The sequence below is a fragment of the Melopsittacus undulatus genome, chromosome 1 (genome assembly GCF_012275295.1).
Source record: "Melopsittacus undulatus isolate bMelUnd1 chromosome 1, bMelUnd1.mat.Z, whole genome shotgun sequence".
Classification (NCBI taxonomy): domain Eukaryota; kingdom Metazoa; phylum Chordata; class Aves; order Psittaciformes; family Psittaculidae; genus Melopsittacus; species Melopsittacus undulatus.
Genome location: NC_047527.1, coordinates 130,601,409 through 130,614,864, shown reverse-complemented (window position 1 = coordinate 130,614,864; position 13,456 = coordinate 130,601,409). Strand labels below are relative to the sequence as shown.

At 46.0% G+C, this 13,456-nt stretch overlaps 1 protein-coding gene across 2 annotated transcripts in view; it reads right to left on the bottom strand.

Moving 5' to 3' along the window:
- SNRK (SNF related kinase) overlaps positions 1–1,059 on the bottom strand; it is a 42,460-nt gene extending 41,401 nt beyond the window's left edge. For both annotated transcript variants that reach the window (XM_031052362.2, XM_031052364.2), the window contains exon 1: positions 781–1,059. Coding sequence is in view for 1 of the 2 variants with exons in the window: in XM_031052364.2 (XP_030908224.1) it covers positions 781–841 (61 nt within the window). In the remaining variant the exon portion in view is untranslated. The remainder of the gene's footprint in view (positions 1–780) is intronic.
- Positions 1,060–13,456: the final 12,397 nt, after the last annotated feature.

Here is a 13,456-nt window from a genome sequence, read left to right as displayed (position 1 = left end):
ACCATCTGGGTGCCAAAACATACATAGCAGAAAGTACCAAGACCTCTGTCTAGGGCTCACCTACTCATCCCACCGATTCTATAAGGATCCAAAGGCAGCAAATTCAGTACAATAAGTGTATTGACGGAAGTAATACATGTATCCACAAAGATACTTGTGGTATAACTGCTCCATCAGGAACACGTTCCAGCTCCGCGCAGCCAGCCACCCCCTTGCATTCAGAGCGAACCTGTTGGCTACGCACCTGGTTCCGAGGGGCAAGATGCACAGTCATTCCCCGCAAGCGCACCCGTGACCGGACCGACTCCATAACAGGAGAGCTTTCGCCTCCCTTGTTAACTCTTTCTGACTCAAGCGACAGGAAGTACGAGGGGGAGGGCGGGGGGTGCAGCGGTGACCCCCGGTGCGCTGCTCCAGGGCGGGCAGTCAGGTTCAGCTGCAGAGCGAGGACCCGGCCACACGCGCTATTGCCGAGGAGGAGGGCAAGGCTCGCGTGGGGGGCACCAGGAGCTCCCGCCAGGATCCTACCGTCCCCACTGCAGTAACATCCGCTTCTCTCCTCCCTCTTCCCCCTCAAATTCTGCTCCTCCTGCCCTGGGCGGCACCGACACACCGACCTTCGGCGACCAAGAAGCGCCCCCCCACCGCCGAGGGCCGAGGCCGCCATTGGGCCAGCCAGGAAGAGCTCGGCTGGCGACGTCGGCTCCAGGAGAAAGACAACCCAACACACCCCACCGGCCAGGCCCAAGCTGAACCCGGTCCAATCCCGCCGCAACTTACTGCCTGCAGCCGCGGCGGCGTCTCCTCCTCTGGCCGCGGCGCCCCGCGCCGCCCCCTGCATGGGCAGCACCCGCCGCGACTGCCCTCAGGAGCGGGGACGGGGAGAGGGGCGTGAAGGGAGGGAAAGGGTCGAAGACCGCAGTGGGGAAGCTTGGGAGTGCCGCGTTGGTTCCTGCTCCGCGCCTGTCTGACCGTCACTCCGCCAGGCCGGGCCCTGCCGCTGCAGCGGCTATGAGGCGCAACCGACAACAACACCCGCGATGGCTCGCGGGGAGACGTTGTAAGGCGGCGGGGGGGGGGGGGGGGGGGGGGGGAAGCGGGGGCGAGGCGGGGCAACGGACACCTTCGCGAGCCGGGCAGCGCTGCGCGTGCGCGGATGGGATACCGCGCCATTGTCGTCACGGCGGGCCAATGGCGTGTGGGAGGGGAAGCCGAGTTAGATGACGGCGGGAGGGGTGAGGAGCGGTAGCCTGAGGGAAAAGCAGGAGGCAGTTAGCGAGATGGTTAGTTCTGGGCACTGCGTGATTTCTGGCTGCCTCTGTGTCCTGAGCAATTCGGCCTGGAAATGGCACAAATAAGATCTCGGAGGAGGGAGGACCGATGGAAGTCTGAGAGGGCGAAGTTCGCAGGATCGCCGCCTGGGTGGTGTCTGCTCCACTTCCTCTGGTGGGCTAATTAAACGCAGTGAAATGGCCAACCTCTGGTGCGCAAGTGAAAGGGGTAGAAATAATAGGCTATTAATGAGAGTACAGGGAAGGTGCCCTTTGCGTCCTGGGCAGCTCTCCCAGGTAACGATGGTGTGCGGGCAGCGAGGTGCGCTGCGTTGTGTTCCGCTGTGGTGGTGGGGACGGGGTCGAAGGCGGGTGGTGGAAGGGGGTCAGCTGGGGCTAGTGAGAGAAAAGGGTGACATTGAGACTAGTAGGAGAAAATAGGGCAGGGCATGAGCCTGGCAAGTATTTCAGGGGGAAACAGCCGTACATGTAGTGAAGGGGAAGGAAAAACCTTGAACCACCGTGCCACAGAAGTATTCAGGCTCCTATTGTACTAAGGAGTATGAGCAAAGAAGTTGCTCGGAGCATCAGAAATAATGCAAGACTTTCCTCCAGATATCAAGGAAAGAAAATGTTTGAATATCCAGGGAAAGGAAATATTTCAAAGTAGCGCTTTTCAAAGTCCTTTTTTTTTTTTTTCTTTTTAATAGAAATGGCCGACGATCAAGACAGGCTGAGAAAGTTGGGGCTGTTCAGCCTGGAGAAGAGAAGGCTGCCTGGAGACATCAGAGCAGCCTTCCAGTATCTGAAATGGGCATACAGAGATGCTGGTGAGGGACTATTCATTAGGGACTGTAGTGATAGGACAAGGGGTAATGGGTTGAAACTTAAACAGCAGAGGTTTAGATTGGATATAAGGAAGAAATTCTTTACAGTTAGGGTGGTGAGGTACTGGAATGGGTTGCCCAGGGAGGTTGTGGATGCTCCATCCCTGGCAGTGTTCAAGACCAGGTTGGATGAAGCCTTGGGTGATATGGTTTAGTGTGAGGTGTCCCTGCCCATGGCAGGGGGGTTGGAACTAGATGACCTTAAGGTCCTTCCCAACCCTAACTGTTCTATGATTCTATGATTTCTAGGTTGAAACCAATAATTTGTGAATAAACTAGAAAATACAGTTCAGGTAATAACTGATATAGTGTGATCATAAATAATTGAAAGGACTTTATGATTTCATATTTTAAGGTTTCAAAAGAGAAATAGAAAAAAACAAGATTTCAGGATGTATTGATTCTGATCACTGTTTCCTAATGAGAATGAAAATGTCTTCATTTTGTTGTCATTTGGACCATTCAGTAGGCCTGATTCCCAATATTTACACCAATAAAGCATGACTGATTGGTGAATTTACAAAGTGAGTCTGATGCAAGAGATTGCAATAACCTGCCCATCACCTCTGCCTGGTCATCAGTGATTTCTCAAGCCTGAGTTTGTACTGGTGTGTAGCATGTGCCACTTGAATTCCTGAGACTACTGCAGTCATATTACACCTAATGTTTATTGTCTGCTGGAACTTAGGAGTAGATTCTGTCTCTCACTTCCTAGTTAATAATAGCTATGATTTCCACTTGCTTTTCTGCTTGGGTTTCATTTGCATGTTGGAAACAGCACATCTTACAGAGGCTATATACATATGAATGTTGTGCCTCTTCAGTTCAGTGCTACTAAGTCTCCCTTTGCAAAATATTTTGGCGCAAAGGACCTTTTTATATTTGATAGAGATCACATCATCTGTTGCAGTGACACACAGGACATCACACTCAAACATACTCAACCATTTAGGATGCTTGCGTGTGTCTTTGCTTATGTGGGAGGACAGGTGGATGGAAAAGGATACATTTTTTCCCGGGGGGGGGGGGGGGGGGGGGGGGGCTTGGGGGAAGACTGTTCTCACCTGTGATATAGGTGATGTGAGGTATGATACTTTAGGTCACCTGTTCTTTAGTTCTTTTACTTGCTCAATAGTTCCTTTACTCAATAGGATGAGTCTTTGTAGACAAATGCATGTGAGACTAAGAAGAGGTAAAAGAGACTAAGAAGGATACTTGCAGCACTCAAGGGGAGACCACAGGTAGTAGAAGGAGTCTGATAGTTTCAGTCGGCTGGAATTCAGTACAGGCTTATTTGCCTTTCTTCAGGCAGTTTTATTACTACTTACATTAAACCACATGCTGCTGGGGTGAAAATGATACCATTTCCCCACCAGGCCAGCATAAATCTCCTGTAACATATACAGCCACTTACACTGTGCTTTGTCTTCAGTGGCATAGGGCCTTGTTTTGGTTTTGTGAGGTTTTTCACAGTGAAAACTTAATTAATGTGGTAGCTACATGTCTGTAAAATCAGAAAAGCTGCAGCTGGGTTGCTAGAGGAGGTCAGCCCTATGCTGCTGCTGCTATTGGTTGGCCTCACCTGGTTTACTTCACAATAGAAATGCCTTTGTGTTGGTTTAAAACATGATAACATGTTAGCTTTGCCACAGTAAAACACACCTCATTCATCAGTCATTGGCCTGAATGTATTTGTCTGGAAAAGGTGGCAGCAGCAGCCTCATGCATGCATTGAAGAGGTTGCTCATGGCATATATACATCCAAATCAGACCAGACAACATTCCTCTTTGCTAAATCCAAGCTTAGTCTACTATAGAAAGAAAATGGTAGATAAAATTTGTTTTTACAGAAGTCTTACTGGCTTACATTAGAAACAACCTTATTTTGTATAAGATACTAAACATGTAAGCCATCTGTGAAAAGTATGGCACATATGTGAAATTGTTAGTCTGCAGTACTTGAGGAGTAATATGTTTTTCAAAAGATGAATCATTACGGTTCACCTGTTTCAAAAATTAGGCTAATAATGTAAATTATTGTGTACCTTTCCAATGAGATGTGTTTGAAATGCAAAGCAGAAAAAAGTTGTGATGTTTTAAAGTGCATGAGGCTTAAATAATGACTTTGGAGCAGCCTTTGTCAGTCTGCCCATTCTCCCTAATAATTCCCAAGCGCTCTGGTCAAATCTGAATTAGAGGGTAGATATCTCCAGAGTTATATTTTTTCCTAAGGTCATTAAACTAGGGCTAGGTACTGGTAAGCTATTCACCTTACCTGTATTGCCCTGTACAGCAAAAACTGCAGTGTGAGCACACCCTTTATTAGTCACAGGAGAGTCCGCATGGATGAGAGTGGCTTTTTCCCCTCAGGGTGGAAAAAGCTTCAGTAAAAACACTTCATTAGACACTGGATAATCTGAACATGAGGCTCAAATCCATAGGCCTCATTAGTTCCCTTTCATTATTAAATTATTAGCAGTTTCCCTGACAAAGCAGAACAAAGCAGTTGCCTTCAGACAGATATAGAAGAGAACAATTTATACCGAAGCTTATGCAGGGCATTCAGATACTACATTTCTTAATAGCCTTGGTGCTTGTCATTCTGTACAGTTCCACCATCAGAGTAGCTAACTCAGGTTTCCGAGCTAATGCAGAAACTGCTGCATATGTCCAAAGGAGTCACATACAGTCTCTTTCTGAGGTCAAAGCTCAACTAGAATTTTGAAGGGTTCTCAAGAAGAGCTTCTGCCACAACTCCAAGAGGAAAAGACTGAAAAAGGAAACTGGGGGCTTGTTCCTGAATGAGGCAAATGACCTAGTAACCTTGGGAACAGGTAAGGCTATGGTACCCAGAGCCATCTTTGCCTCGGATCTGCCATCAGGGTCTCCCAGATCTCTGTGCTTAGGATTCAAAGAGGAGAACTGCCATCAGTGAGTGAGGATCAAGTTAGGGATTACATGGGAGAACTTGACCCATAAACATGCATAGGGTCAACTGAGCTGCATGTGAGAAAGCTGAAGCAGGTGGCTGTTGTCACTGCAAGGCTGCATTTCTGTCTTTGAAAGCTGTCCTGGGTTCAGCAGTAGCAGTCATTTTTCTCCTTCTTAGAAGCTGGTGCAGTGCTGTGGTTTTGACTTTCAGCCTGGGAACAGTGCTGGTAACACCGATTGTTTTTGTTGCTGCTTAGTAATGTTTAGTCTGATCAAGGACTTTCTGAGTCTCATGATCTCCCAAGGAGGAGGGGAAGCTGGGAGGAAGCAGAGACAGGACACCTGACCCAAACTGATCAAAGAGGTATTCCATACCACAGCACATCGTGCCCACTATATAAACAGGGGGCAGTTACCTAGAAGGGTTAGATCACTGCTTGGGTCAGGCTGGGTATGGGTCAGCGGGTGGTGAGTAGTTGTATTCTCTTCCCCTGTTATTTCCCTTATAATTATTATTATTGGTGGTAGCAGTAGTGGTTTGTGTTATACCTTAGTTACTGACTGTTCTTAACCCATGGGAGTCAAATTCTTCGTTTCTCCTCCCCACCCCTCAGGAGCAGGGGGAGAAAAGGGGGGGAGTGAGCGAATGGCTGCATGGTTTCTGGGTTGCCAGCTGGGCTTATACCACGACAAAAACTCATGGAGACTGGGAGATGTCCCCAGTGACTGGAGAAAGGCAGATATTGTGCCCATCTTGAAAAAATCCCCAAGGGAAACTATCGGCTGATCAGCCTCACTGCAGTGCATGTGGAAATCTATGTCATCTTGGCACACGTTTCTGGGGACAGGAAAGAGAAGGTGATCAGGAATAGCCAGCATGCATTTACCAAGGGTGAATCATGCCTCACCAATTGCAAGGCTTTGGACACCATCTACCACAATCTTGTATCTGAATTAGGACATTATGGTGGGCTGGCTGGCTGGTTGGATGGATAGATGGACGGACAATCACATGAGTAAAAACCTGTTTGGATGATAGGGCTCAGAGGACAGCAGTTAATGGGCTCTACTCTTACCTGGAGGCCTGTAAGAAGTGGAGTACTGTAGGGGTCTATCCTGGGACATGACCTGTTAAACATCTTTATTGATGCCTAGAGGTGATAACAGAGGGCCCTCTCATCAAGTTTGCAGATGATAGCAAATTGGTGGGACTGGTCAACATGGTCAAGGGTAGAGCTGCCATTCAGAGGGAATCAGACTGGAGACATGGGATGACGAGAACCGCATGAAATTCAACCAGGGCAAATGGTACCTGGAACGGACTAACACCAGGCAGGATACTGGTGTGGGGAGCAGCTCTGCAGGAAAGGGCCTGCTGTCCTGGGGACAACTAGGCAAGCCCAAGCCAGCAATGAAGGCTAACAGCACACTGGACTGAGCAGGAGCACAGCCAGGAGGTAGGGAAGCGATTAGCATTCTCTATGCAGTACTCAGACCACATCTGGAATACTGTGCTTTTCCACCACCATATAGTTGCAGCACTATGCTGCAGGTCTTTCCAAAAGTTCTCCCCCCAGGAAGGAAAAGGGGCACAACACCCACCACAGCCTCTAGCAGGGGAGGAGAGACACAAGGGAAGTCGAGGCTTGTATTAGCACTGTAGAGGAAGGAGGTGTGTGTTTCCTGCTATGGGTGGAGAGCAGCATTTTCCACTGGTGCCAAGAACCATTTAGGGAGTTGCTACCCACTGTGAAGGCAGCACATAGCATGTCCCCTAACTCCTCACTCACTTTTTAGTCAACACAACCAGTCCAGCTGGTGACATGCATAGCAGGGGCAGTGATGAAGAGAGTAAGGGACCCTCATACTGATAGGAAACCTGGGATGTGGCCCAACCTGAATTACCCCAAGCAAGGGGAACAAAAATACGAGTCTGAGACCTAGCATGCAGTCTCTCTGAGTCCTAGTTAGCACAGAAACAGTGCAGAAACTTCACCTTTCCTATGGTACCTTTGTCACACATTTCTTTGAGCTGATGACACAGTTCACAAGTTCCTGCTGCACTCTGACAGGAACAGGATATTAAAAGAACATCAAGCATAGAAATGATGGGTGAAGTCGTGTGTGATATAACCTAATAATGCCTTGATTCGAAAGGATTAAGATGTGTGAATCTGGAGCGGAAGATAGAGGCACAAGATCTGTGGACATGCCATTAGTGGTTTAGGTGATAAACTAATTAAACATGGTGAAATTAGGAGTGGTTCTAAGGCTGGTGATTTGCATTCCTTTTCATTTATGGTTTTGGGCTTGGCCCAAGTTCTTTAAGGATTCTGAGTAATGCCTGTGGGAGAGCTGGGGTAGGAAAAAGTGAGTCAGTTCCAGAAAATAAATTTCCTTAGTGCTAACGTGATACTTTATAGTAGTCAGGAGTTTAACTCAGAAGTACTGTCTGTCTCTCTGTTCTGGGAGAGGCTGGGAGGCCTTTGTGTTGGACAGAGTGCCAGGTTTCCTCATGTAAGTGTCACTCTGGGTGTGGGGAAGATGTTGCCTGAACTGGATTCTTGAAATCCCTCATCACCTTGCCAGGCTAGAAGAATGCAGCATTAACGTGGTAGGAAGAAGGGAAGGCAGGATTTAGAAAAATAGTCTTTCTGAAGAATAAGCTAATGGTGAGAGACTCTCTAAAAATAAATAGTAGAAAGGATTCTTTCAGTTTCTCTAGGATTTATGGGGTTTGAATACACTACATGGTAGGAAGTGTAGAAAATCAGTCATATATTTGCTCCCACAGGAAAAAAATACACAATTAATTTGTGTTAAAATCAAAATTAGAATTCTGATCACGTGACATTACTCAACCCCAGTATTTGCTACTGAAACATAAGTGCTAATGGCTAGGATATTACCTGTAGTCCATCCTGCCACTTCAAATGAATGAGTCCATCACATTCTAGAAAGAAATATGCAAAACCTTTTTATAGTATTATTATTATTTATTTTTAAGTATGTTCAAACATATATTACCCAATGAAGTGTCCTTAATACATACCCCTGATTTAACAGAAATTCCATGCACTTACAAGAGAACTGCATCCAGTGCACTGCAGAAAATAGCAAGGTGCAATGTGGAGACCTGTAAAACCTCATCTCAAGGACATAATGCCATGGATTTAAAAATAAGCAATTTATTGGAAGGAAAGCTTGAGAATTGCACTTGTGAGGGCAATTATAGTCATGAAACAGTAGTAATCATGTTTTACACAGCAAAATACATTTCCCTGGAATAAGTGATGTTCACCTAAAATTATAATGTTGCTATTCTTACAAGTGCAACATTTTATTTTTGAAATTAAACATTTTAAAAGTCCATGGCAACAAAGGATTTGGGGGTAGGATTTTGTGTTCGACTTTTTTTAAATTCTGATGAATGACAAACTGAATTCTTGAACATCTGCTTGTAGCACTGCAGCAATTACAGTCAAAATGACCTCTGTGTGCACAGTAAAAGCCAATGGTTAAAGCTGTGTAGTTAAATTCACCCCCTGGAATGAAGAGAGAAGGGCAGGGCAGTTTTCCAAGGTCAGTAGATTTAAGCTGCACATTGCCAAAAATTCATAGCTCCAGCCCTGGCCCATGCTTCCCTACCAGTGCTGCAGAAATGGTATATGCACCTGCTCCCCATCTTCTATCTGGCTTGTGCCTCATAGTCCAGGAGACCTCTTTTGTTGTTTTTTTTTTTCACTTTCACTCAGTCTTTCTATCTGTGCTCAGTCTTCCTTTTCTTTAGATGGCCTGAGAAGACTGCTGTGTGTTTAATTATCAGATTTCTGATTTAAGATTTAGTAGCAGATGTATAGAATTTCTCAATTCAGTCTGGAACACACACACACATACAAAAAGTGGTTTTCTTATAATAATTTTGCTTCTGAAACTGAATAAGTGCACCAGAAACTGGGGTCTCCGGAATAGATAAAGAACCAATTTTCACAGAAAACCTATTTTAGAAAAAGGCAAGAGAAGAAATAGAAATGAGACTGCACAAGCTTTTGGTTTATAAGATCTGTCACATAATGTATTGGTTGGAAACTCAAACAATGCAAAATAACTAATGTTTATGCAATGTATGATTATTTGAACAACTAAGAGGTTTACAACGGCTTAGGCAATCTTTGTGCTGTTACAGGCACCTTCTATATGCTCTTTAGCATTCTTCCCATTTCACAAAGAGAAACAATACTGGAGCCACATTTTTTTAAATATCCACGTTTAACTCCAAATGAGAGGCAACCCCAAACATAATTGAATGCAGAACTTTAAATTCCATTTCCATGTTAAAACAATGACATTCTCTTGCTTAACCACTGGTAAATAATATTTGTTGTCCTTTTACAACTAATGTATTTAAAAAAGAAATAGGATGTCATGGTTCCTAATTGGAACATTCACATGGAAGGGTTGTGAGAGTTCAAGACAAAAGCATGGATTTCTCTGTGTTCCTGCAGTAACTTTACCAGAAATGAGATGGATTTGTCACTGACATTTCTGAAACTATGTTGACGTTTTCTTGAAGTCCTACTGAGCCCTTTTCTGCAAAGAGTCTAACCCAGAATCAAAGGGACCAGATTCTTTGAGGACTGAAACTAATCAAGTTATGTCATGAAACCACTGTTGTGCTTGTTCTCCATTCCAGAGAAATTAGTCTTTATTTAGGCCTACAGCAGGAAAATGTGATCTGTTTAAACTCCCTTCTTCACTCCACCAGTACGAGGAGTGGAAACTCAAGGGAAAAACAGAAGGGTTGAATTATTTTTTTTTCTCTGTGTTTGATCACTGCCTGTGAAGCAGCATTTGTTCCTTGGCACTAGAACCACATTCACTGGGGAACTATTTTAGAAGATTATCAAGAACTGTTTATTTAATACTACTGTCATCTATAAATGAGTCTATATTACTCACAATGCACATATGTTTTGCTCTGTTTTACTCTCATGTTAATTAAACCCCATGATTATAAGTCAAACTGAGGATTTGACAGACTAGTGCAGTTACAGCTTGCTCACTGCTCCCACTGATCACTGTAATGTACGCAATGTGCCATTTGAAAAATTGACAAGCTCCAACAGATTATTTTACTTCATTTAACAGCTGATTGCATCTTGGTCATCAAAGATCATAGAATCATAGAATCACAGAATGATTTGGATTGGAAGTGACCTTTTAAGGTCATTAAGATCATTAAGTTCCAACCCCTCTGCCACAGGCAGGGACATCTTCCACTAGACCAGGTTGCCTTGAACACTGCCAGGAATGGGACATCCACAGCTTCTTTGGGCAACCTCTTCCAGTGCCTCACCACTCTCACATTAAATAATTTCTTCCTTATATCCAACCTAAATCTCCCCTTGTCCTGGGTTCAGCAGTAGCAGTCATTGTTTCTCCTTCTTGGTAGCTGGTGCAGTGCTGTGTTTTGACTTTCGGCCTGGGAACAGTGCTGGTAGCACCTATGTTTTTAGTTACTGCTCAAATGCTTACTCTGGTCAAGGACTTTGTGAGTCTCATGCTCTGCCAGGGAGGAGGGGAGGCCGGGAGAAAGCAGAGACAGGACACCTGACCCAAACTGACCAAAGAGATATTCCATGCCACAGCACGTCATGCCCGGGGAGGTAACTGGGAGCTGCCTGGAAGGGTTCTCTCTCTCTTCTGGGTCAGGCTCCTTTTGGTGGGTGGTATCGTATTCTCTTCCCTTGTTATTTCCTCTGTAATTATTATTATTGGTGATAGCAGCAGTGGTTTGTGTTATATCTTAGTTACTGGACTGCTCTTATCTCAACCTATGGGAGTTACATTCTTTCGATTCTCCTCCCCATCCCTCTGGGAGTGGGGAGGGGGGGTGGGGGGTGGAGAAAGAAAGACATGGGGGGGTGAGGGAGAGACAGGGGTTGGGTTTTAAACCACAACAGTTCTTTGTGATGCCCAACGTGGGGCACAAGGGGTTGAGATAATGACAGGTCTGACCTGATTAATAGTCACTTGGCACAGTGCTGATTTATTGGCTCTCAAAGTTGTTTCTCTTGATCTCACAGTTTCAGTATATCATACCTTACAACCAGTATTTGCCATGTTAATCAGCTGGGGGGCTTGGGCTAAGGTTCTTGTCTCATTCTACTTTATGGTAATGACTTTTAATACAATAGAATCATTGATCATGAAACTGATATGGCTTATGTTCCCAGTGTGGTCACCAACTTTATATTTTGGGAGGTATATAATAAAAGTGCTTAGCAATTACACATCTTTTTTCTCCTTCTTGGGTGATCAACCTGTGTGTCGTGGTTTAAATCTGCACAGTTCCCCCTTTGTTTCCCCTCCCCCCCCCCCTCACCTTCCCACTCCTGGAGGGATGGGAAGGAGAGCCAGAGGGATACAACTCCCACGGATCAAGGTAAAATCAGTCCAGCAGTCAAGGTATAACAGAAATAACTACCGGTACCAATAACAAATCAATGTTAGAGGAGACAAACAGGGAGAGAGAATACGATACCACCCGCCGCCACGAGGCCAGCCCCGGAAGGAGAGAGAGAGCTTCCCCCCTCCCCTCCTAGCCAGCTTCCCGTTGCCTGCCCGAGCCCAGCCCGGTGTGTTAACTCCTTCCCTCCCGGCCAGCTTCCAGTCCCCTCCCCGAGCAGGACGTGCTGTGGTATGGAATACCTCCCCGACTAGCCCAGACCAGGCGCCCTATCTCTCCCTCCTCCCTGGCAGAGCATGAGCTACTGCTGAACCCATGACACTGTGAAAACAGACATTCTTTTACCTTCCCAGTCATTGTCCTCCCCCCCCCCCCCCAGACAGTTTACAGCATCATTTAAGAGCTTTGAAGTTTTTGAATGGCCTTTTAATACTGTTGATGCCTGTCTGCTGATTGTGATGGGGATCACCATGTTAGCACACATACAGAGTGTGTTTTGCCCACAACCATTTCGTCTGATTTCAAGAGTTAAGCGGAGTCAGGTTTGGGCTTTTTCTGGGGTTAAACGATGATATAGGAGGACCAAGAGATTTTCCCCGAGGCTGGACAGCCATGAGTGGCATGGTGTGGGATAGTATGGGCAAGTATCTAGGTCAGTCACCCCCCCAGTACTTTGGAATTTCACTACCGAACAAGTGCAAAATCTGGAAGAATTAGTAAAACACTTAAATGAGGTGTGTTGTCATTCTGGCCATACCGGAGATGGACAAATCATAGCAACATGCTGGGCCTTGGCCTATGCCTACAGAGCCTTGTTCAACACTATCCAGCACCTTCAAAAGGAAAAAAATGCCCCTGGATCTGAGAGCAAAGCAAGAGTCAGCACAGCTGCTCCAGCTCAAGCACAGCGGCTACACCACCCCTAGTGACAAGTACAGTCGCTACCCAGACTTTGGCTGCAACAGACAGCGCAGCTATCCCAGCGACAAGTACAGTCGCTACTCAAACCACAGTGATAATCACTGCAGCTGAACCAGAGGACCAATTCATACCAATATCAGTTGCCCCTGTACGCAAGAGAAAAAACAGAAAAGAGGCAATAAGGGTGAGGCAAGATGAAGAAACAATGTATTCACCACCTGGTCCAGCGTTTGATCAGGAGTCATCATCACATGATGAAGAAGAAGAAGAGGTGACTTCTCGACCTTGGACCTCAACTGAGCTATGGAATATGCAAAAAGATTTTACCCATCAACCAGGGGAACACATCATCACCTGGTTGCTCCGATGCTGGGATAATGGGGCCGATGATCATGAACTAGAAGGCACAGAAGCCAAGCAGCTGGGATCACTTGCTAGAAAAGAGGGAATTGACAAAGCAATTGCAAGAGAGAAAAAGTCCCTCAGTCTTTGGAGGTGGCTTTTGGCAGCTGTGAAAGAATAATCCCTTCCAACACAACTTAAGTGTCCAACATTGTGATGACGATGACTATTAAGTGGGCCCTGCCTCCAGCCAGGTGGAGGTAGGGGACAATCGTATTTACTGGACTGTGTGGATCAGATGGCCTGGCACATCAGTCCCACAGAAATATAAGGCTCTAGTAGATACCGGTGCACAGTGTACCATGATGACATCAAGCTGTCAAGGGGTGGGACCCATCTATATTTCTGGAGTGACAGGAGTATCTCAAGAGTTGACTGTACCTGAGGCTGAAATCAGCCTGACTGGGAGGAAATGGCAAAAACACCCCATTGTGACTGGTCCAGAGGCTCCATGCATCCTCGGCATAGACTACCTCAGGAGAGGGTACTTCAAAGACCCAAAAGGGTACTGATGGGTTTTTGGTATTGCTGCTTTGGAGACTGAGGAAATTGAGCAGCTGTCTACCCTGCCTGGT